General features: G+C 49.7%; 1 protein-coding gene across 1 annotated transcript in view; it reads right to left on the bottom strand.

The window, feature by feature from the left end:
• Window positions 1-24,002, bottom strand: part of LOC142244292 (glutamate decarboxylase 1-like) — a 141,686-nt gene that overhangs the window by 61,355 nt on the left and 56,329 nt on the right. Inside the window, exons 6-7 of the mRNA XM_075316499.1 lie at window positions 8,733-8,849; window positions 8,076-8,140 (exon numbers count right to left, since the gene is read on the bottom strand). Coding sequence (XP_075172614.1) covers window positions 8,076-8,140; window positions 8,733-8,849 — 182 coding nt within the window. The remainder of the gene's footprint in view (window positions 1-8,075; window positions 8,141-8,732; window positions 8,850-24,002) is intronic.

Consider the following 24,002-nt stretch of genomic DNA (forward strand, 5'->3'; position numbering starts at 1 on the left):
TCGTGGCTCTCCTCTTACAAGGAATGAGGTGGTCCCCCATTCCTTGTCTGCCACGAGCCCTCCTGCTCAGCAGTGCCAAAGGTCTGGGAGACTGCAGGAGTTTCCTCCTCATAGATGCAGCAGAAGGGTGACACCTAGTGGTTTACTCCTTGTAAGGAATGGAGTGGTCTCTCATCCCTTGCCTGCCACGTGCCCTCCTGCTCGGCATCGCAGAGGGTCGGAGTGGTTGCACAGTGTGCAAAGGATAGATGCTCAGGGAAGCAGCAAGACTTCCCTTAGCTCTGCACATTGTGAAACCGAAGATCCCGCCTTTATGACCCAGAGGCAGGAGGTTGAGCATGTGCCCCACGTGACGTCTTCTGATTCGCTCACTGGTATCACACGGCCAGATAACGAGGCTGGTGATGTGCTGAATCCTGACTGGCCGGGCCAGGACGTCACAGATCATGATTGGGTCACATCCGTCTCGCGCCCGCCCTTGGCTGGAGCTACATCTCCTTAAAAACCCCTCCTGCCATCATGGCGGCGCGCGACCATCCTTCTATGTTTGGATGTCTGGCAGCGTGCTGCCACGCCACTGTACAGACGTCATTTTATTTTGCAGGTCTCGCCCCTGCCTTGCTGCTCCGGCAGTATTCCGTTTAACAGGCTGTGTTCCTGTCCCAGGTGAGCTCCTTGAATCTCTGTCGGACTCACCTGGTTTCTGAAGCACACGTGCGTGGGCACCTCTGTGCTACCCTCGTGCCATATTCCTGTGACTCCCGCTGGCACACGTGCGTAGGCACCTCTGTGCGTCCCCGTGCAACAGGTACACCGAGTTGTGAGCCCCGTGCCATACAACCCTCACGGGTTAGGGCGAACAGGTGTACGCAGATCGTCTGTGACATTCCAGACGATCGCTAGCAGCAACCCGCTCACTCTTCTCCCACCATAGCAGCGGTCCCTTACACCGCACAGTGGACCTTGACCGGCGGAAGCTGTCCATATACCATCTTGGCACGCTTCCCCGGGTCCCCCTCGTAACATTACGGTCGCGCCAAAGGTCTGGCTATGGCAGAAGAGCAGCAGCAGTTGCTGCATTATGTGCAGCAGTTGGAGTCACGATTGGCAGCTGTGGAGCGGTCTTCCCCCGATAAGGCTGCTCTAGCGACAATTGCCACCCAAGCGGCTACTCAGGCTGTGGAATTGAGCGGAAAGTCGCCTCGCCTTGCGCTCCCAGAGCGCTTCAACGGGGACAGCTCCGAGTGCCGTGGTTTTATAAACCAGGTTACCACCTACTTGGAGATGTCCTCCACTCTTTATGCTACTGAGAAGGCGAAAGTAGCATTCGTCCAGTCCCTGCTCACAGGGAGAGCGCTAAAATGGTCCACGCCGTTGTGGGAGCGCGGAGATCGGGTGGTGAATCACCTTCCAGTTTATCTTGAGGCCATGAGAAAGGTGTTCCTCGGGCCTCAAGTCACCCATGACTCCGCGCTGCGACTCCTACGCCTTCGGCAAAAGTCCACTTCAGTCGGGGACTTTGCGGTGCAGTTCAGGACACTCGCCGCAGAGCTGGACTGGCCAGATAAAGTCCTTGTCCCTGTGTTCTGGGAGGGTCTGGCAGGATTCGTCAAAGACGCGCTGGCCACGCGTGATGTGCCGACCACCTTAGAGGCCTTGATACGGCTTGCTTCTCGCATAGACATCCGCCACGCGGAGCGGAGGCTCGAGGTCTCTTCGGCACCCACGTCTACCTGGCCTACAGAGCCTCTGACTCTCCTTCCCCACCAGACCAGTCTCCCAGCCAGTTCTGTTGATGACTCTGTGGAGCCCATGGAAGTCTCCAAAGTGGTCTCCTCTACCACAGGCTCTCGGCCGCCGGTCGTTTGCTTTGCCTGTGGGCAGAGGGGACATGTAGCTACCCGATGTTCAAAACCATCGGAAAAGAGACAGTGTCTGGTTTCCATCAGAGGAGGAACCCTAGACGCTGCCTCTCCTTCTAAATTAACCCTCAGTGCCCAGTTGCAGTTCGGCACCACTGTCTTCCCTGCCCTGGCTTGCTTAGACACTGGCGCTGACGGCAATTTCATTTCAGCCTCCCTGGCAACTAGGTACTCTGTTCCCCTGGTCCTGTTGCCTAAACCAATCAGTGTCCAGGTAGTCAACGGGTCCCTACTTGTCAAACCCATTACCCAGATCACCGTCCCTCTCAGGATGGATGTACCACCAGGCCACCATGAGCAGGTGTCCTTTCTGGTGCTTCCAGAAGGGACGGATGAGATCCTACTAGGACTCCCCTGGTTGAAACAGCATGCTCCGATACTCAACTAGACAACAGGGGAAATTTCGTCCTGGGCTGGGTCATGTAAGGAACACCTCGGGACCACCGGGTCACCCAGTCCCCTAGACCTGGTGCCACCTGGCCAGTCCCTCGTTTCCCCTAGGTTACGGAACGATGTACTTTCCTGGGACCATACCTCCAAGGTCGTGGGCCTCTTCAGGTCCAAAAGGACCAGAGTTCTAGAGGCCAGGCATGATTGGTGGCCGACGGCCGACTCCTCGTCCGACAACCCTGAAGTAGCGAGGTTGGTTAAAACAAAGATCGTTCAGGGCAAGAGGTACTTCCTCGTGGAGTGGGTCGGTCGTGGACCGAAGCATAGGACCTGGGAATTGGAGGATCATGTCCACGCTCCGTGTTTGGTAGCAGCCTTTGAGCACAGGCGGCAGGGGGGCCCTAGACGGGGGGGTAATGTTACATCTCGTGGCTCTCCTCTTACAAGGAATGAGGTGGTCCCCCATTACTTGTCTGCCACAAGCCCTCCTGCTCAGCAGTGCCAAAGGTCTGGGAGACTGCAGGAGTTTCCTCCTCATAGATGCAGCAGAAGGGTGACACCTAGTGGTTTACTCCTTGTAAGGAATGGAGTGGTCTCCCATCCCTTGCCTGCCACGTGCCCTCCTGCTCGGCATCGCAGAGGGTCGGAGTGGTTGCACAGTGTGCAAAGGATAGATGCTCAGGGAAGCAGCAAGACTTCCCTTAGCTCTGCACATTGTGAAACCGAAGATCCCGCCTTTATGACCCAGAGGCAGGAGGTTGAGCATGTGCCCCACGTGACGTCTTCTGATTCGCTCACTGGTATCACACGGCCAGATAACGAGGCTGGTGATGTGCTGAATCCTGACTGGCCGGGCCAGGACGTCACAGATCATGATTGGGTCACATCCGTCTCGCGCCCGCCCTTGGCTGGAGCTACATCTCCTTAAAAACCCCTCCTGCCATCATGGCGGCGCGCGACCATCCTTCTATGTTTGGATGTCTGGCAGCGTGCTGCCACGCCACTGTACAGACGTCATTGTATTTTGCAGGTCTCGCCCCTGCCTTGCTGCTCCGGCAGTATTCCGTTTAACAGGCTGTGTTCCTGTCCCAGGTGAGCTCCTTGAATCTCTGTCGGACTCACCTGGTTTCTGAAGCACACGTGCGTGGGCACCTCTGTGCTACCCTCGTGCCATATTCCTGTGACTCCCGCTGGCACACGTGCGTAGGCACCTCTGTGCGTCCCCGTGCAACAGGTACACCGAGTTGTGAGCCCCGTGCCATACAACCCTCACGGGTTAGGGCGAACAGGTGTACGCAGATCGTCTGTGACATTCCAGACGATCGCTAGCAGCAACCCGCTCACTCTTCTCCCACCATAGCAGCGGTCCCTTACACCGCACAGTGGACCTTGACCGGCGGAAGCTGTCCATATACCATCTTGGCACGCTTCCCCGAGTCCCCCTCGTAACAGGGGTCCCCCCAAAATTGGATCACCAGCCAAGGTAAAGCAGACAGCTGGGGTCTGATATTCTCAGACTAGGGAGGTCCATGGTTATTGGACTCTCCCCAGCCTAAAAATAGCATGCCGCAGCCGCCCCAGAAGTGGCGCATCCATTAGATGCGCCAATTCTAGTGCTTCGCCCCAGCTCATCCCGTGCCCTGGTACGGTGGCAAATGGGGTAATATATGGGGTTAATACCAGATGTGTAATGTCACCTGTCATCAAGCCCTGGGGTTTGTGATGTCAGGCGTCTATCAGATACCCGACATCATAACCCAGTGAGTAATAAAAAAAAATAGACGACAAACACATTTTTATTTGAAAAAACACTCCCCAACACATTCCCTCTTTCACCAATTTATTAGAAAGAAAAACAAATCCAGGTCTGCTGTAAGCCGAGGGGTTCCCATGACGATCCATACCATAGTCCCTGTCCCAGTCAATGAAGAATAGAATGTTCCCCATTGGCTGGGAGAGCAATGCAGTGACCTGAGCTAACATCAATAGGTCAGCCCAGGTCACTGCAGGGCATGACAAGTGCTGCTTTCAGGAGCATAGCGAGGTACATTACCTGGGCTAATCTCCTGCACTGCTGATAGCAGACCTGTCACTGATTTCAATGACCTTTACAGCCAAGTATCGGGAGAGCCTGTGACGTCACCGCTAGTGACAGTCTCTGGTCAGGCAGCGAGAGGAGTAGATGTGACAAGCGGCGGCACTGGAGGACAGTGACAGCTGAGGTCGGGAGGGCGGGACTTCATCACCACAGGTAAGCCGAGCGGGGCCATGTGTGCGGAGTGCGAGGTGGGCGGAGCCAAGCAGGGCCATGTGTGTGGAGTGCCAGGTGGGTGGAGCCAAGCGGGGCCATATGTACGGAGTGCCAGGTGGGCGGAGCCAAGCAGGGTCATGTGTATGGAGTGCCAGGTGGGCGGAGCCAAGCGGGGCCATGTGTGCCGAGTGCCAGGTGGGCAGAGCCAAGCGGTGCCATGTGTGCAGTGCCAGGTAGGCGGAGCCAAGCGGGATAATGTGTGCAGAGTCCCAGGTGGGTGGAGTCAAGCGGGGTAATGTGTGCAGAGTGCAAGTGGGTGGAGCCTAGCGGGGCCATGTGCGCTGAGGATGCCAGTGCCGGGGACTGCATGGCTGGGGACAGGTGAGTGTGTGTGTGTGTGTGTGTGTGTGTGTGTGTGTGTGTACATGCCGAGTGCAGGAGGGGGCGGAGCCCAGCGGGGAAGTGTCGGCTCCCTGCAAACGTAACTAGGATAAATATCGGGTTACTAAAGAAAGCGCTTTGCTTGGATACCCGATCTTTATCTTGGTTACCAGCTTACAGCAGGCTGCCAGCGATGGCTGCCTGCACACTGTAGCAGTAAAAAGCCCTGCTTTTGCTGATAGAACCGTTCTCGAATGTAACTTGAACTGCCGAACGTTTACCAAAAAGCTCGAGTTCGAGATCTAACTAGAACACCCCCCCAAAATCACTCGAACCGCGAACTGGAGAACTACGAACCGCACTCAACTCTACTCTTAAGCACAGGTAATGGAAACAACAACCCACTAAAATGTGCACAAGAAGGTTTGGATCTGGAACAAATCCCACAAGATTGCACGAAACTCCTGACATCCCAAGACAAATAAGGCCACCAAAAATACCTACTCACAAGATCCCTAGTACCAAAAATCCCAGGATGACCAGCCAATACAGTCCTCCATTGATCAAGAACATAAAGCTTCCTCACAGGACATCTCTCAGGTTTGTCCCCCTGAAATCTCTGAAGTGCTAACCTTAAATCGGGCGAAATAGCAGAGAGGACCACACCTTCATTCAGAATGTTAGATGGCGCTGCAACATTTAGAGAATCAGCAAAGAAACTCCTGAGAGACCATCAGCTTTTATATTCATAGTGCCCAAAAGAAAAAAGACCACAAAATTGAAATGTGTAAAAAAATAGAGCCCACCTAGCCTGCCTAGGATTCAGTCTCTTGGCAGATTCAAGATAGGTCAGATTTTTAAGCTCTTGGAAGGCCATAGTTGCTTCTGAAGTCCAATTCTCAACATCCGCTCCCTTTTTGGTCAAATCAGTCAAAGGCTTAACCACACTAGAGAAATTGCCTATAAGTTTACGATGGAAATTGGCAAAGCCCAGAAATTTTTGAAGGAATTTTCAAAGAGGTCGGCTGAACCCAGTCATGAATGGCTTGATCCTTGACCGGATCCATTTCAATAGAAGCCAGGGACAAAATGTACCCCAAAAAGGAAATTTTCTGCGCGCCAAAGAGACATTTTGACATTTTGATCCCTTAATGAACAATGAATGTTCCCTAAGTATCTGAAAAACTTTCTGGACCTGCTGCATATGAGCATCCCAATCATCAATGTTCAATGAAATGTTGGAACATGACTTAAGACTATGTGTCGAAACGCGTAGTTCGATGGGGTCCTTGTAAACATTTCTATATTTTGCTGACCGCTTTGTATTCTACAATTTTTAATGGATTTATATGAATAAATGTCTACTACATTTAAATCTACATTCTGAGGACTGCGCTGGACTTTTTTCTTCTTTAAAAATCTAGATGCCACATCACAGCCTGAGAAACTAGCTATGCCTCACAGAATGAAATGAGGAAATCTATCTTACCTCAGAGTAGTTCCCAAAGGAGTAGGTAGCTCAACCACATACAAAGATTACGGTGATATAGGAAAACAATACTCAGATAGGAAAAATAAAATTAGCAAAGGCAAGGCCCAACAAACGATATAAAGAAAAGGAAAGGAACTGATTGGGGTCAGTGCAAAATCCCTATAGAAAAAATACCAAACTCCTGATAGTAAAAAAGGCACTGGAGGTCATACGACCTCACCCCCACTATATCAGGTACTCTTGTAAATAATTGGAGAACAAAATACCAAAAAAGAACACAAAAATACAGAAGAGCAAATAATCAAATCAGAGAGGGATAAAATCCCTTTTCCTGCAGGTAAGCCAGCACAGGGGAAACCTCCATGCTCTCAACACAATTGAAACAAAACTTCACCGGCAAGAAAACAGACACAAGGCAAAACAAGGAAAAACAACACCCTAAGGTGTAAACCAGGAAGCAAGGCAAAAACTGAAAACTTATCTGCAGAAGTCTTGCTCAGGGATACAGGGAAGGACAAAGCTCCAGACCAGGAACAGAGACCAAGGAATTATAACCGGCATCAGCTGGGCAAAAAGTGCTCACCTATATAGACCAGACTTGTCTACAATAGGACTTCCCCAATTCCCAATTAACACCGACACCTGTCTGAGTCACAGGCTCAGATTCAGCTCCACTACCATTCCTGGCCACCAGAGGGAGCTTCAGAACAGCACCCACACAAACAACGTTCAAAACACCACATATAGCACACTGTAGCCTCATTTAGCATTATGCACCCTCATGAAGTATACAGCCCCCATATAACACAATGCAGACCCATATAGCATTATCCACCCTCATGTAGTATACAGCCCATATATAGCACGGTGCAGACCCATATAGCATTATCCACCCTCATGTAGTATACATCCCCCATATAGCACACTGCAGCCCCATATGGCATTAGGCACCTTCATGTAATATAAAGCCCCCATATAGCACAATGCAGACCCAGATAGCATTAGACACCCTCATGTAGTATACAGCCTGCATATAGCATAATGCAGACCCACATAGCATTAGGCACCTTCATGTAGTATACAGCCCCCATATCATTTAATGCACATCATAGTCATCAGGCCACCGTGATTCAATAAATACTCATACTTACTTCTCCTCCTTGCCCCACTGCTTTCGTCTACTCAGCGTGTCCACTTCTCTGTCACTCCGACGTCTCAGCACTAACTGCTGAGCTGTCAAAGCGCAGACAGACACAGCGGGAGAATAATGAGAGAGGCAGCTACCATTGCTTTGAATTGTATCGGCAACTGTGATGTTGATACAATTAAAAGTGTGATCCTCGGCGAGATGAGGCCATTGACAGCGCAGGCACCGGCCCCCCCTAACTAGCAGTGGCATGGCCTGCCGCAATTGGGGGTATGCCACTCCTGCCACTGCGAGTAGGCCTCCCCGGCGCCCCATAGCCATGGTATTTGCTCGGGTGTGCCGGTTGCTGACGCTGGCCCTGAGCTCCACTCTGACAGGGCTCTGTAGCATAAGGAAAATTTATATTCCCCCTTTACAAGTGCTATAGGAGTTAATGAATGAAAATGTATACCAATGTATACCTTACTAACTGCCCAGCTTAAAACACCGTACCTTTCAATTCCGCTCAGTTTTGTCCTGTGCTTTTTTGACAGTAACAATCCTCCACCCCATGCGGCCTATGGGAGTAGAAATAAGTTTATTAGACACAATAAAAAAAAAAGTCATGTTACTATCAGCACATTGGAAAAAGTCCAATCCTCAGCCCTATCGGGACATACTAACCAGAACTTATGACATTTGCAGAATGGAATATTGGATATATTTGACGGCACTGCTAAATGCTACAGTTGAACGTTTTGAATATCCCTGGGCTCCCTGGGATCATTTTTGGGCCCAATTTAATAAGTTTTACTCAGCTTTTGTCCCCCACCCCCTTTCTTTATCCCTAGTGTGTCAGTCAACTGTCTATTTTTGTCAATTTTTGGTTTAATACCTTTAAGTTTAACTGTTTAAGAGAAAGATGTATTAAGACCCTGCAGTCATTTGGCTTCACAAGGCTATAATTTCTGCAATGATATGCAGTTATGTCAGGAGCCGCTAGAGGGTCTAAATTTTAAGGGATGTTCAATGTTTTCTTTTTGTATTGTATTATATACTTTTTATTATAGTATACAAATTCATTGGGTTTATCTTAACTGATACTTTATATAATTCAATAAAAACTACATTTATATAAAAAATTAATAAACTTTAATTCAAGAACCTTACATCAACATGCATCCAGAGCCCATGTTTCTCACAAATGTCAGCTATCTTGTCAAAGGGATCAAATGCTCCATACACTGTAGTCCCCGCTGTGGCGCTGACATAGAAAGGCACATGTCCCTGAAAATAAAAGTTATTCAGACAGGTATTTAATAGCGGTGACTGACAGTTCTGAAATATATAGAAATCACATTCCAACTAAAAAAGACAGAGCACCTTGTAAATGTTATAGATTGTACATACTGCATTCATTGCATACTTCTCACATAACAATGAGCCATATTCTGCATATTATAGCACAAAAATTAACCTGTTGTAATACAGTATTAAGGTGCACTCACACTACCATATAGCATCTGATGCGAGAGCTAATGACACTTTGCTCAAACACCCCTGAGCCATGTCAGAATGATTTTAGGATAGTGGGGAACTGAGGATCATAAGCTGTCACTCAAGCTAGGGGGCCTCATGCTATCCCTATACTCATGGATACTCCTAATGGTGACTAGGCCTGCTCCTGACCAGTCCTGATCTAATTCCCCCTCTTCCCCCAGGGAGAGATTGGACAGGAGTGTGTTGAAACTACAGAAAAATACAGACAAAAGAAAAAACAAACCTTTATCACACAGCACGCGCACACACAGAATAAGACAGCAAGAGATTGTGGAGGAAAAGAAGAGCAGGAAGGAAGCACAAAACAACAGGGGTACACTCCACAACCGCACCAAGCAAAAAGCTCCACTAAACACAACTTTCACCAGAGAGAGTAGTCAGTAGTCACCACACCTCACAGATCAACACAGAATAAACTGCAGCTGGCATGGGTAGAATGATTCCAACAGTATAAAAAGGAGGGGAGCAGATATGACAGATCTCCCCACAATATGTGATTAAAGGAGCAAGCAGACTATCAAAGATTAACTCTTGCTAGTCTACCTATGAATGAGCACACAGCAGGTTGATGCCCGATTCTGACTGTGTTGATCCTACGCACGAGAGAAACCATAGGGCGAGCGGAGTGTCAGAATATGACATCTGAGCAGAGTGTAGTGCTAACAACAAGCACTTCTTAAGACAGTCAAAAGCATATCAAGCACCCTGAGTCCATCTAGAGAAGTCCGCAACCCTTCTCAGTCAAGTCAATAAGAGGTCTTGCTACAGCAGAGAAATTCGTAATAAATTTCAGGTAATAATTAGCAAAACCTATAAAACGTTGCAGGGTGTTGAAGTTCTCAGGACGGTCCCATTTCAAAATAGATTGTAATTTAGTGGGATCCATCTGAAAACCTGACATAATGTAGCTCAAAAACGGAAGTTCTTGAACGGCGAACACACATTTTTCTACTTTATCGTACAAATTATTCACTCTGCAAATTTGTAATAGTTGTCTGACATGTTCCAAATGAGACCCAAAATCCTGTGACTATATTAGAATGTCATCATGGTAATTGATCACAAATTTCCCTAACAGATGAGAAAACACATCAGTAACAAAATGCCGGAATAATGCAGGTGTGTTGGTAAGTCCAAATGGCATCACCAGATTTTCGAAGTGCCCCTCCAGTGTATTTAATGCCCCTTTCCACTCATCCCCCTGTCTGACTCAGATTAAATTTAAGCCCCCCCTCCACCCCCTCCCAAGGTCTAGTTCTAATCTCATTTAAATAGGTCAGGAATGAGAGCCAGGGAATACATATTACAAACAGTTATCTGGCTGACCTCATGAAATTCCAGGCACAACCATAGTACATCCTCGTTCTTTTTAACAAAGAAGAAACCAGCAGCCACTAGAGATGAGGATGGCCTGATGTGCCCTTCATCTAAACTTTCAGTTATATACGCCTTAAGAGCTAGTTTCTCAGGGTCCGACAAATTATACAGTCTGCACTTGGGCAATTTTGCCCCTGGCTTCAACCTTATGGTGCAGTCATAAGGTCTATATGGAAATAAATCCTGTCAACCCTTCTCAGAAAACACATCATCAAAATCTGAGAGAGGATCTGGAAGACTAGAGGTAAACACCAAAATACATGTTCCTAAACAATATTCTTTACAATATGCACTCCATTTAATTTTGTCTTGGGTTTTCCAATCAACAGTGGGGTTATGTAATGTGATCAAGGGGAACCCTAATACAATTTGTGCAGGAAGGTCCATAATAGGTTATGAAATCAGAATGGAGTACCCCAATAAGAAGTTCCATCCCCTGTATACACTCAACAAAAAACAAAAAAGAGAGTTGATAAATCAATGGCAAAAATCTGTACCAGATTAGATAACTCCTTCACCTCTAAGGCTAGGTTCACACACTGCGTTTTTGTGACGCTGCGTTTTCGTACGTTTTTTGCGGCAAAAACCGCACAAAAACGCACCCGCGTCAAATAAACGCGGCAAAAAACGCACGCGTTGTGCTGTGATTTGGTGCGTTTTTTGCTGCGTTTTGCTGCATTTTTGCTCACTGCGTCTTTATGCGTTTTTTATCAATGAACAAAAAAAAAAAGGTCTGATGTCATTTCCTTCTTCAATATGTTCTTCATTCTCCACTAGTGTATGCAGGAGAGCAGACAGCTGCAGAACTACAAGGCTCAGCATACTCCATCCAATAGTGTATGCAGGAGAGCAGACAGCAGCTGCAGAACTACAAGGCTCAGCATGCTCCATCCAGGACTGTATTCAGGATTTCTTTGCCTCCCCAAACAAAAAGAAATGACGTGGGCTTCGCCATATTTTTGTATGCTAGCCGGGTACAGCAGGCAAGTACGGGCTGCCCCCAACCCCCAGCTGCCTATTTGTACCCGGCTGGGAACCAAAAATATAGAGAAGCCACAGTGCAGGGTGTCCATGCTTTCTGGGCACCCCCGCTGCGAATTGCAGTCCGCAGCCACCCCAGAAAATGGTGCTTTCATAGAAGCGCCATCTTCTGGTGCTGTATCCAACTCTTCGAGCTGCCCTGATGCCGGGTGGCTCACTGGGTAATAATGGGGTTAGGGCTAGCTGTATATTATCAGCTGGCCCTAAGCCCGAAATTCATGGTGTTACGCCAATATTAGACATGGCCACCATGAATTTCTAATAAAGATAAAAAAACCACAACACACAGAAAAATATTTTTATTAGAAATAAAACACAACACAATTAGTGACTCCATCTTTATTGAAATAAAGAACCCCCCTCCGCAGTAATCCTGGGTCAAGGGTCCCGCGCCGTCCAATCCGGATCCAATATCATCTGATCGGTTTGCTGGAAGGCAAAGCGATCAGATGATGTGTCAGGTTCTAGGGGCTGAAGCACATCACACATCAGCTGATTGTATAAAAGCCGTTTATACAATCAGCTGATGCATCGGTGCAAAAAAAAAATACTCACTTATGTGCTGATTACCGGCAGCTCCTAGAGCGATTGGAGGAGTCTGATCCCGTCCGATCGCTGCAGCAGCTGCCGGTAATCAGGGATGAAGTCTCCTGACGCATCCGCTGATAACCGGCCGGGCGCCGGCGTCAGCCCAAGACTTACGATCAGCTGATGCGTCAGGTGACTGCATCAGATGATCCATCACCAGGTCCTGCATCCTGCAGGCATACGTACCCGGGGAGACTGCACACACCCGGAGCGGCGGTACCGGGAGGAGATGGGAGCGGGTATGGCACCGGGAGGCTGCAGACAGGTGAGTATGACTTTTTTTTTTTCTACTGTTAACTTTTGTTTTCGCAGCCGCTTCCACCTCCCGCCCAGACATGGTGCCGCAAGGCAGCATACATGCACAGGACCGGAGGTGGAAGCGGCGGTGACGGTACCGGGAGGATTCACGCTTCTGTGTTTACTGACAGAAGGAAGCCTCTTCCTGTACACGTCACTTTACTACCCACCTCCTGCGTTTATAGCTGCGTTTTTGGTCTTAGAAACGCACTAAAATGCACCAAAACGCACCTATTTGCGTTTCTCATTGCGTCTTTCAACATCCCATTGCACTCAATGGATGAAAAGCGCAGTGAAAAACGCGGGAATAATTGACATGCTGCGTTTTTGTGGCACCACAAAAACGCAGCTGAAAAAAACCGCTGTGTGCAGACAGCAAAAATGAAAACTCATAGACTTTGCTGGGGAAGCAAAGTCATGTAGTTTTCTGAGCAAAAACGCACATGAAAACTGCGCAAAAATGCCGCGAAAAACGCACTGTGTGAACTTACCCTAACCCAGGAGAATGAACTGTTCATCAATAATGTTTGCCCCAGAACCACTATCCAGAAAGACTGTATAAGGGACATCTAGGCCCCCAACCTTAATTCTTTTGAGTAGTAAACATTAAGACACCATAGTGGAGGAAATACATAGACCCAGTTTGGAATCCCCCTACCAACCTGGGTCAAAAAGTGTTCCCGACTCCCGTTCTTCCTTAGGCATGGAGGAGCAGGTACTGTAAAAGCAACCACCCACTGTGCCTCACTACCAGAGGAGTGGGACTTTATGAGAAAAACATATATTTAGAGGGCACCACCTACTGGGGATCTTTGATACCACAGTGGTAGATAAACGGAATATTGTAAAGAAAAGATGCACTAATGTACAGGATCAACACAAATATATACTATATATATATATATATATATATATAATATATAAAGCTGAGTGTATGTGTGTGCGTATGTGTGTATGTCCGCTAAAGGAATCCGCACCATAGCATTTACAATCACGACATTTTGCACAGACACTCCATGTGACTCAGGGAACGTCATAGACTATGTTTGAACGGGAAAATTTAACCCCGCGCTTTGCAGTTAATCGCCAAAATCCTGCCTCCATTAATTTGAATGGAGCTGGGAGATACGGTCTATTAATAGCAACTGTCAGTGGTTGCTATAGGAACAAAATAAACTTAGTATAAAAGCCGATGTGTGAGGAAATAAGATGGGGAAACGGATAGAGAGAGACAGAAAAAGACAGACAGACAGAAACACAGACAGACAGGGAAAGGGACAGAGAGATAGAGACAGAGACAGACGGGCAAAGAGACAGACGGGGAAAGACACAGATGGGCAAAGAGACAGCCCTGGAAAGAGACACACGGGCAAAGAGAAAGCCAGACAAAGAGACAAATGGGCAAAGAGACAGCCCTGGAAAGAGACAGCCGGGCAAAGAGACAGACGGGCAAAGAGACAGATGGGCAAAGAGACAGACGGGCAAAGAGACAGCCCTGGAAAGAGACAGCCGGGCAAAGAGACAGACGGGCAAAGAGACAGCCGGGCAAAGAGACAGCCGGGCAAAGAGACAGATGGGCAAAGAGACAGACGGGCAAAGAGACAGCCCTGGAAAGAGAGAGCTGGGCAAAGAGACAGACGGGCAAAGAGACAGATGGGCAAAGAGACAGACGGGCAAAGAGACAGACGGGCAAAGAGACAGACAGGAAAAGAGACAGCCCTGGAAAGAGACAGCCGGGCAAAGAGACAGCCTGGGAAAGAGCCTGGGAAAGACAGAAGGGGAAAGAGGCAGACAGGCAAAGAGAGAGACGGGCAAAGAGACAGACGGACAAAGACAGACGGGCAAAGAGACAGATGGGCAAGGAGACAGCCGGGCAAGGAGACAGCCAGGCAAAGAGACAGCCAGGCAAAGAGACAAACAGGGAAAGAGACAGCCCTGGAAAGAGACAGCCAGGCACAGAGACAGCCTGGCAAACAGACAGCCTGGCAAACAGACAGCCTGGGAAAGAGACAGAAGGGCAAAGAGACAGCCATGCAAGGAGACAGCCGGGCAAGGAGACAGAAGGGCAAGTAGACAGTTTGGCAAGGAGACAGCTGGGCAAAGAGACAGCCAGGCAAAGAGACAGCCGGGCAAAGACACAGATGGGGAAAGAGACAGACGGGGAAAGAGACAGCACTGGAAAGAGACAGCCCTGGCAAACAGACAGCCTGGCAAAAAGACAGCCTGGGAAAGAGACAGCTGTGCAAGGAGACAGCCGAGCAAGGAGACACCCGGGCAAGGAGACAGCCGGGGAAAGAGACAGCTGGGGAAAGAGACAACCGGGGAAAGAGACAGCCGGGGAAAGAGACAGCTCTGGAAGGAGACAGAAGGGAAAAGAGACAGAAGGGGAAAGAGACAGAAGGGGAAAGAGACAGAAGGGGAAAGAGACAGAAGGGGAAAGAGACAGACGGGGAAAGAGACAGACGGGGAAAGAGACAGACGAGGAAAGAGACAGACGGGGAAAGAGACAGACGGGGAAAGAGACAGACGGGGAAAGAGACAGACGGGGAAAGAGACAGCCCCGGGATGAGACAGACGGGGAAAGAGACAGCCCCGGGGAACGAGACAGACAGATAGAGAGAGACAGAGAGACACAGACAGACACAGAAAAAGAGAGACACAGAGAAAAAGACAGGGAGATAGAGAGAGACAGACAGAGAGACTGATACAGAGACAGACAGAGAAACTGATACAGACAGAGACAGACAGACAGACAGACAGAAACTCGAAGAGAGATAGTTACTATCCTGGGCAACGCCCGGGTACTACAGCTAATATATAGATATATATATATATATATATATATATATATATATATATATATATTGTGAGGTAGCACGGTCGGCTGCGCAGCAGAAGACACGGGATCCAGGCATTAAGGTTCACAGCACACGGTTTTAATGTCCAAACAAAAGTCCACAGCAATATACATGTGCCTCTCCAGCAGAGGACTCAGGGAGTTCTGTTCACTCCCTCACACCCGGCACACCTGCCCTCGTTCCTGTTTCCATTTAACCCTTCCTTCAGCCTGTAGGGAAACAGTATTAACCCTAGAGTGGATTTACTTTCTATCATGGAGTGAGCACAACCGGGGCGAGACATACCGGCCATCATAGATAACCCCGGTCACAGTCTCACATACCCCCCCTCAGTTCAAGCGTGCGGGGTTGAACTCCCGCCATCAAACACGGGCCGCGGGACAAGGCATCGGCGTTGCCCTGCAACCCACCGCCCCTATGTTCAACCGTAAACCGGAAGTTCTGCAGAGAAAGGAACCACCGGGTAACCCGGGCATTCCGTTCCTTGGCGGACCTCATCCAGACCAGTGGAGAGTGATCCGTCACCAAGCGAAACTGCCGTCCCAGCAGGTAATAGCGTAGGGACTCCAAGGCCCACTTGATCGCCAGGCACAAATTCTCCACTACGCTATAATTCCGCTCGGGAGGGGTGAGCTTCCTACTCAAGAAGGTGACGGGGTGTTCCTCCCCCTGAACCACCTGAGACAGCACTGCCCCCAGGCCGACCTCAGAGGCGTCAGTCTGTACTATGAACTCCTTCCGGAAATCAGGGTGTACAAGAACGGGCTGTCCGCACAGGACCTCCTTCAGGGCCCGGAAGGAGTCCTCGGCCTGCGGAGTCCAGCGCACCATGACGGACTTCTTGCCTTTGAGAAGGTCCGTCAAGGGGGCTGATAGTCCCGCAAAATCCTTTACAAACCTCCTGTAGTACCCTACGATACCTAGGAAGGCCCTAACCTGCTTCGTGGTCAGGGGTCTAGGCCACTTCTAGATCGCCTCCACCTTGTTAATTTGGGGCTTAATCATTCCTTGGCCTATCACGTAGCCCAAGTAGCGGGCTTCCGTGAGTCCCAATGCACATTTCTTGGGATTGGCTGTCAATCCGGCTGTTCGAAGCGCGTCCACCACCGCTTGTACCTGTTCCAAGTGGGTCTGCCAATCGGAGCTGTAAATAATGATGTCATCCAGGTACGCTGATGCATACGCCTGGTGGGGTTCCAGCACTAAGTCCATCAACCTCTGGAACGTGGCCGGAGCGCCATGTAACCCAAAAGGCAAGACAACATAGTGGAAGAGACCCTCCGGCGTAACAAAAGCGGTTTTCTCCTTGGCGGACTCCGTCAGTGGCACCTGCCAGTACCCCTTGGTCAGGTCGAGCATGGTAAAATATCGCGCCTGTCCCAGCCTATCAATCAGCTCATCCACCCGGGGCATGGGGTAGAGATCGAACTTGGATATTTCGTTCAATCTCCTAAAGTCATTGCAGAACCTTAAGGAGCCATCGGGTTTTGGTATTAGGACAATCGGACTAGCCCATTCACTCCGGGATTTTTCGATGACCCCCAGGCGTAACATTGTCTTTACTTCCTCCGATATGGCTTGTCGTCGAGCCTCCGGTACCCGGTATGACTTCAGGCGTACCTTCAGGTGGGGCTCGGTGACAATATCATGTCGTATCAGACTGGTCCTACCGGGCAGCTCGGAGAAGACATCGGGGTTCTGCTGAACCAACCGTCTGGCCTCTCGCCTCTGAGTCTTGGTGAGGGCTTCTCCAATCCTTACTTCCGGTTCGTCCTCTCCGGGGGTCGCTGGAGCCGGATGTGAACGACCCGAAGAGGAGGGAGGTGGGGAAAAAACAGCCATCAGGCTTTCCCGTTCCTGCCAAGGTTTTAATAGGTTGACATGGTATATTTGTTCAGGTTTCCGCCTACCGGGCTGCAATACTTTATAGTTGACCACCCCTACTCTTTCCTTTATCTCGTAGGGGCCTTGCCACTGAGCCAGGAATTTACTCTCCGCCGTGGGGATTAATACCAACACCCGATCCCCGGGTTTAAAGGTCCGCACGATGGCTTGTCTATTGTAGCGGCCGCTTTGCGCGGCCTGAGCCTCCTGTAAATGCTCCTTCACAATTGGCATGACCGCGCTTATGCGGTTCTGCATACCCAAAATGTGTTCAATCACACTTTTGTGGGGGGTGGGCTCTTGCTCCCATGTTTCCTTTGCCAGGTCCAACAATCCCCGGGGATGTCGCCCGTATAACAATTCAAAAGGCGAAAACCCCGTGGATGCCTGTGGCACCTCTCGGATGGCAAACATCAAATAGGGAAGCATCATATCCCAGTCTTTCCCGTCTTTTGAAATCACCCTTTTGAGCATGGTTTTCAGGGTTTTATTGAAACGCTCGACTAAACCGTCCGTTTGAGGATGATACACAGACGTACGCAACTGCTTGATCTGGAGTAGCCGGCATAGCTCTTTGGTCACTTTAGACATGAATGGGGTCCCCTGATCCGTAAGGATCTCCTTGGGCAACCCCACCCGGCAGAACACAGCAAACAACTCCCGAGCTATAAGCTTTCCTGCAGTATGTCTGAGAGGTATCGCCTCGGGATACCGGGTGGCATAGTCAACGATCACTAGGATGTGTTGGTGCCCTCGAGCGGACTTTACGAGGGGCCCCACCAGATCCATCCCTATCCGTTCAAAAGGGACTTCTATAATGGGTAACGGTACCAACGGACTGCGAAAGTGGGTCAGGGGTGCGGTAAGCTGACACTCCGGGCAGGTTTCGCAGAACCGTTTTACCTCCCCAAAGACCCCGGGCCAATAGAACCTTTGCAATATTCGCTCCTGCGTTTTCTTGACCCCTAGGTGGCCACTCATCAGGTGTTTATGAGCCAAGTCGAGGACCCGCCGGCGATACGGCTGGGGCACCACCAACTGTTTTACCCCCACGCCCCGTATTTCATCTACCCGGTAGAGTAAATCTTGCTTAAGAGCGAAATGGGGGTACCTTACCTGGGCACCGGGCAGCTGTGCCACCCCGTCAACTACTGTCACCCGACTCCGGGCATGTATTAACGTAGGGTCCTGGAGTTGGGCTGTCCCAAACGTATCCGGGGACGCCTCCAACTCCGGGATGGGCTCGACCATCTCAGCCTCTCCTGCCAAGACCTCTAGGGGTGACCTATCGGGTTCACACTCTGTCCCTATCATGGGGACCCCTATGGCAGGCGTCCCGGTTTCAGGATTGTAGGGCTCAGGTCCCGGACTGACCAATATCTGAGGGGACTTAGGGGGTCCCCTCCATAAAGTCCAAAAATAGGGCAGATCCCTTCCTAGGATCACGTCATAAGGAAGAGTGTTAAAAAGTCCCACCTCATGTTGCACCTGACCGCAATGTGCTGTGATGGTGACAATCCCCGTGGGATAGTCTCGGCGGTCCCCATGTATGCAAACCACCCCCACGGTACGTCCTGTGGCCTTTACTTTAGCCCTCAAGGTGGATCGCACAAGGGTCACTAAGCTTCCGGAATCCAACAATCCTGTAACCGGACATCCATTCACCTGTATTTGGCACAAGTGGGGCTCCGTCTCTGGGGAGATCAGGTCAGCGGTACACACCACCTGAGCATACATTGAACCCCGCCGGGTAACCCCACAATCCATGTGCTCCGTGGTGAGTGGACACTGGGCTTCCATATGTCCCACCCGCTGGCACCGCCAACATCTAATGGGGACGGAAACCCCCTTGACGGGTTGTCGTTTAGGGTACAGAACCTTCCGGACCTCAGGAATGGCGGCCGCGGCCTCAGACGGGACGGTAGGGGACTCCTGCACTGTTGTCAGCGGTGGGTCCTTGGCCCTAGGCTTGGAGGGGCCGGACCGACGGGCGGTACGCAAAGTCTCAGTGTCCCGTATCAAGTCCTGCGTAGCCACATGCCGCTCTACCAGGGACACTAATTGGTCCAGGGTACTCGGGTCACCCTGTCCTACCCACCGTTGAACGGTGACGGGTAAAGTGCGCACAAAACGATCCACTACTACCCTTTCCACCATTTGCGCCGGGCTCAGAGTGTCAGGCTGCAACCACTTTTTTACAAGATGCAACAAGTCATAGGCCTGGGAGCGTACGGGTTTGGCTTCCTCATAGAACCACTGATTTACCCGCTGAGCCCGTACATAGGTATTCACCCCCAACCGAGCCAGTATTTCGGCTTTCAGGGTCACATAGTCAATGGCGTCCTCGGTACAGAGGTCCAGGTATGCTTTTTGGGGTTCCCCCGTCAGATAGGGCGACAATACCTCAGCCCACTGGGGGGTCGGCAGCTTTTCCCGCTCGGCCACCCGCTCAAACACCGCCAGGAACGCTTCCACATCATCCCCCGGGTTCATCTTTTGCAACGCTTGTCTCACCGCTTTCCGGACGCTGCAGTCGTCACCCGGTCCCGGGGTTGTTGCTGCCGGTCCGGCACGGATCGACTTGGCCAGGAGAATAATCTGTTCTTGATGTCTTTGTTCCTGCAATTGCAAGGCTTGCTGCTGACGTGTATTGGCCTGAACCAGCTGTTCTTTGTGCCTTTTGTCCTGCATTTGCAAGGATTGCTGCTGACGTTCCAACGCCCGGAGCAGGTGTGCATTGGTCTGTTGCTGCTGTGCATTAGCCTCTTGCAGCTGTGCATTAGTCTGTTGCTGCTGCTTTAGTATGTCCTCCATGGCGTCGCCGGGTTTGGGCTGTAGTATAGCCGCTCGAACCCAGGACATGTTCTACTGGGTCACCAGGGATGGATGCTTCACCTCACCGGCGGTCATGCCCGCCGATTCTCCACCATATGTGAGGTAGCACGGTCGGCTGCGCAGCAGAAGACACGGGATCCAGGCATTAAGGTTCACAGCACACGGTTTTAATGTCCAAACAAAAGTCCACAGCAATATACATGTGCCTCTCCAGCAGAGGACTCAGGGAGTAGAGTTGAGCGCGGTTCGTGGTTCGTGGTTCTCCAGTTCGCGGCTCGAGTGATTTTGGGGCATGTTCTAGATCGAACTAGAACTCGAGCTTTTTGCAAAAGCTCGGTAGTTCTAGAAACGTTCGAGAACGGTTCTAGCAGCCAAAAAACAGCTAAATCATAGCTTGGTTTCTGCTGTAATAGTGTAAGTCACTCTGTGAATCAAACTATTATCACATTTCAGTGTATAGTGTGCGTGAACAGCGCCTTCAGATCACTGCTGTTTCTATAATGGCGATCGCCATTTTTTTTTTTTTTTTTCTTGTCTTCCTTCCCTAAGTGCGCGCGTCTTGTGGGGCGGGCCAGCATGTCAGCCAATCCCAGACACACACACAGCTAAGTGGACTTTGAGCCAGAGAAGCAACGGCATGTGTGATAGGATCTGCATGTCACATGTCCCTGCATTATAAAACCGGACATTTTCTTCACGGACGCCATTATCTGCCTTCTGCGTCTTTGGTGTCAGACATCACTGTCGCAGCTCCGTCTTCCTGAGTCCTATAGCCGATACAGCTGTATGCGCTGCATACACAGCGTTAGACAGCTTAGGGAGAGCACTTTATAGCAGTCCTTTTAAGGGCTCCAACCGGCAGGGTCAGAGAGCCATAGGTGACAGGTCCTGCAAACAGCAACAGCGTCTGTGTAGCCCAGGTCAGGGATTTCCTACCTGCATTTCACCATTAGGAGGGAATAGAAAGGCAGGCTTCCATTCCTCTACCCAGAGCACCACAATCCTGCCACTGTACCCTCTTGTCCTCTGCACACTCCAACTGATAACTAAGCCATTATACTAGCAAACACTCAGTGTACCTAGTGGCATCCTATACGTGGCTATTGGACTTTGCTATAGTCCCACTAGTGCAAAGACATTTGCAGAGCGCGTCTGCCTGCATTGCACACTACAACTCATTCTAAACAAGCCATTATACTAGCAAACACTCAGTGTACCTAGTGGCATCCTATACGTGGCTATTGGACTTTGCTATAGTCCCACTAGTGCAAAGACATTTGCAGAGCGCGTCTGCCTGCATTGCACACTACAACTCATTCTAACCAAGCCATTATACTAGCAAACACTCAGTGTACCTAGTGGCATCCTATACGTGGCTATTGGACTTTGCTATAGTCCCACTAGTGCAAAGACATTTGCAGAGCGCGTCTGCCTGCGTTGCACACTACAACTCATTCTAACCAAGCCATTATACTAGCAAACACTCAGTGTACCTAGTGGCATCCTATACGTGGCTATTGGACTTTGCTATAGTCCCACTAGTGCAAAGACATTTGCAGAGCGCGTCTGCCTGCGTTGCACACTACAACTCATTCTAACCAAGCCATTATACTAGCAAACACTCAGTGTACCTAGTGGCATCCTATACGTGGCTATTGGACTTTGCTATAGTCCCACTAGTGCAAAGACATTTGCAGAGCGCGTCTGCCTGCGTTGCACACTACAACTCATTCTAACCAAGCCATTATACTAGCAAACACTCAGTGTACCTAGTGGCATCCTATACGTGGCTATTGGACTTTGCTATAGTCCCACTAGTGCAAAGACATTTGCAGAGCGCGTCTGCCTGCGTTGCACACTACAACTCATTCTAACCAAGCCATTATACTAGCAAACACTCAGTGTACCTAGTGGCATCCTATACGTGGCTATTGGACTTTGCTATAGTCCCACTAGTGCAAAGACATTTGCAGAGCGCGTCTGCCTGCGTTGCACACTACAACTCATTCTAACCAAGCCATTATACTAGCAAACACTCAGTGTACCTAGTGGCATCCTATACGTGGCTATTGGACTTTGCTATAGTCCCACTAGTGCAAAGACATTTGCAGAGCGCGTCTGCCTGCGTTGCACACTACAACTCATTCTAACCAAGCCATTATACTAGCAAACACTCAGTGTACCTAGTGGCATCCTATACGTGGCTATTGGACTTTGCTATAGTCCCACTAGTGCAAAGACATTTGCAGAGCGCGTCTGCCTGCGTTGCACACTACAACTCATTCTAACCAAGCCATTATACTAGCAAACACTCAGTGTACCTAGTGGCATCCTATACGTGGCTATTGGACTTTGCTATAGTCCCACTAGTGCAAAGACATTTGCAGAGCGCGTCTGCCTGCGTTGCACACTACAACTCATTCTAACCAAGCCATTATACTAGCAAACACTCAGTGTACCTAGTGGCATCCTATACGTGGCTATTGGACTTTGCTATAGTCCCACTAGTGCAAAGACATTTGCAGAGCGCGTCTGCCTGCGTTGCACACTACAACTCATTCTAACCAAGCCATTATACTAGCAAACACTCAGTGTACCTAGTGGCATCCTATACGTGGCTATTGGACTTTGCTATAGTCCCACTAGTGCAAAGACATTTGCAGAGCGCGTCTGCCTGCGTTGCACACTACAACTCATTCTAACCAAGCCATTATACTAGCAAACACTCAGTGTACCTAGTGGCATCCTATACGTGGCTATTGGACTTTGCTATAGTCCCACTAGTGCAAAGACATTTGCAGAGCGCGTCTGCCTGCGTTGCACACTACAACTCATTCTAACCAAGCCATTATACTAGCAAACACTCAGTGTACCTAGTGGCATCCTATACGTGGCTATTGGACTTTGCTATAGTCCCACTAGTGCAAAGACATTTGCAGAGCGCGTCTGCCTGCGTTGCACACTACAACTCATTCTAACCAAGCCATTATACTAGCAAACACTCAGTGTACCTAGTGGCATCCTATACGTGGCTATTGGACTTTGCTATAGTCCCACTAGTGCAAAGACATTTGCAGAGCGCGTCTGCCTGCGTTGCACACTACAACTCATTCTAACCAAGCCATTATACTAGCAAACACTCAGTGTACCTAGTGGCATCCTATACGTGGCTATTGGACTTTGCTATAGTCCCACTAGTGCAAAGACATTTGCAGAGCGCGTCTGCCTGCGTTGCACACTACAACTCATTCTAACCAAGCCATTATACTAGCAAACACTCAGTGTACCTAGTGGCATCCTATACGTGGCTATTGGACTTTGCTATAGTCCCACTAGTGCAAAGACATTTGCAGAGCGCGTCTGCCTGCGTTGCACACTACAACTCATTCTAACCAAGCCATTATACTAGCAAACACTCAGTGTACCTAGTGGCATCCTATACGTGGCTATTGGACTTTGCTATAGTCCCACTAGTGCAAAGACATTTGCAGAGCGCGTCTGCCTGCGTTGCACACTACAACTCATTCTAACCAAGCCATTATACTAGCAAACACTCAGTGTACCTAGTGGCATCCTATACGTGGCTATTGGACTTTGCTATAGTCCCACTAGTGCAAAGACATTTGCAGAGCGCGTCTGCCTGCGTTGCACACTACAACTCATTCTAACCAAGCCATTATACTAGCAAACACTCAGTGTACCTAGTGGCATCCTATACGTGGCTATTGGACTTTGCTATAGTCCCACTAGTGCAAAGACATTTGCAGAGCGCGTCTGCCTGCGTTGCACACTACAACTCATTCTAACCAAGCCATTATACTAGCAAACACTCAGTGTACCTAGTGGCATCCTATACGTGGCTATTGGACTTTGCTATAGTCCCACTAGTGCAAAGACATTTGCAGAGCGCGTCTGCCTGCGTTGCACACTACAACTCATTCTAACCAAGCCATTATACTAGCAAACACTCAGTGTACCTAGTGGCATCCTATACGTGGCT

The sequence above is a fragment of the Anomaloglossus baeobatrachus genome, chromosome 6, assembly GCF_048569485.1.
Source record: "Anomaloglossus baeobatrachus isolate aAnoBae1 chromosome 6, aAnoBae1.hap1, whole genome shotgun sequence".
Lineage (NCBI taxonomy): Eukaryota > Metazoa > Chordata > Amphibia > Anura > Aromobatidae > Anomaloglossus > Anomaloglossus baeobatrachus.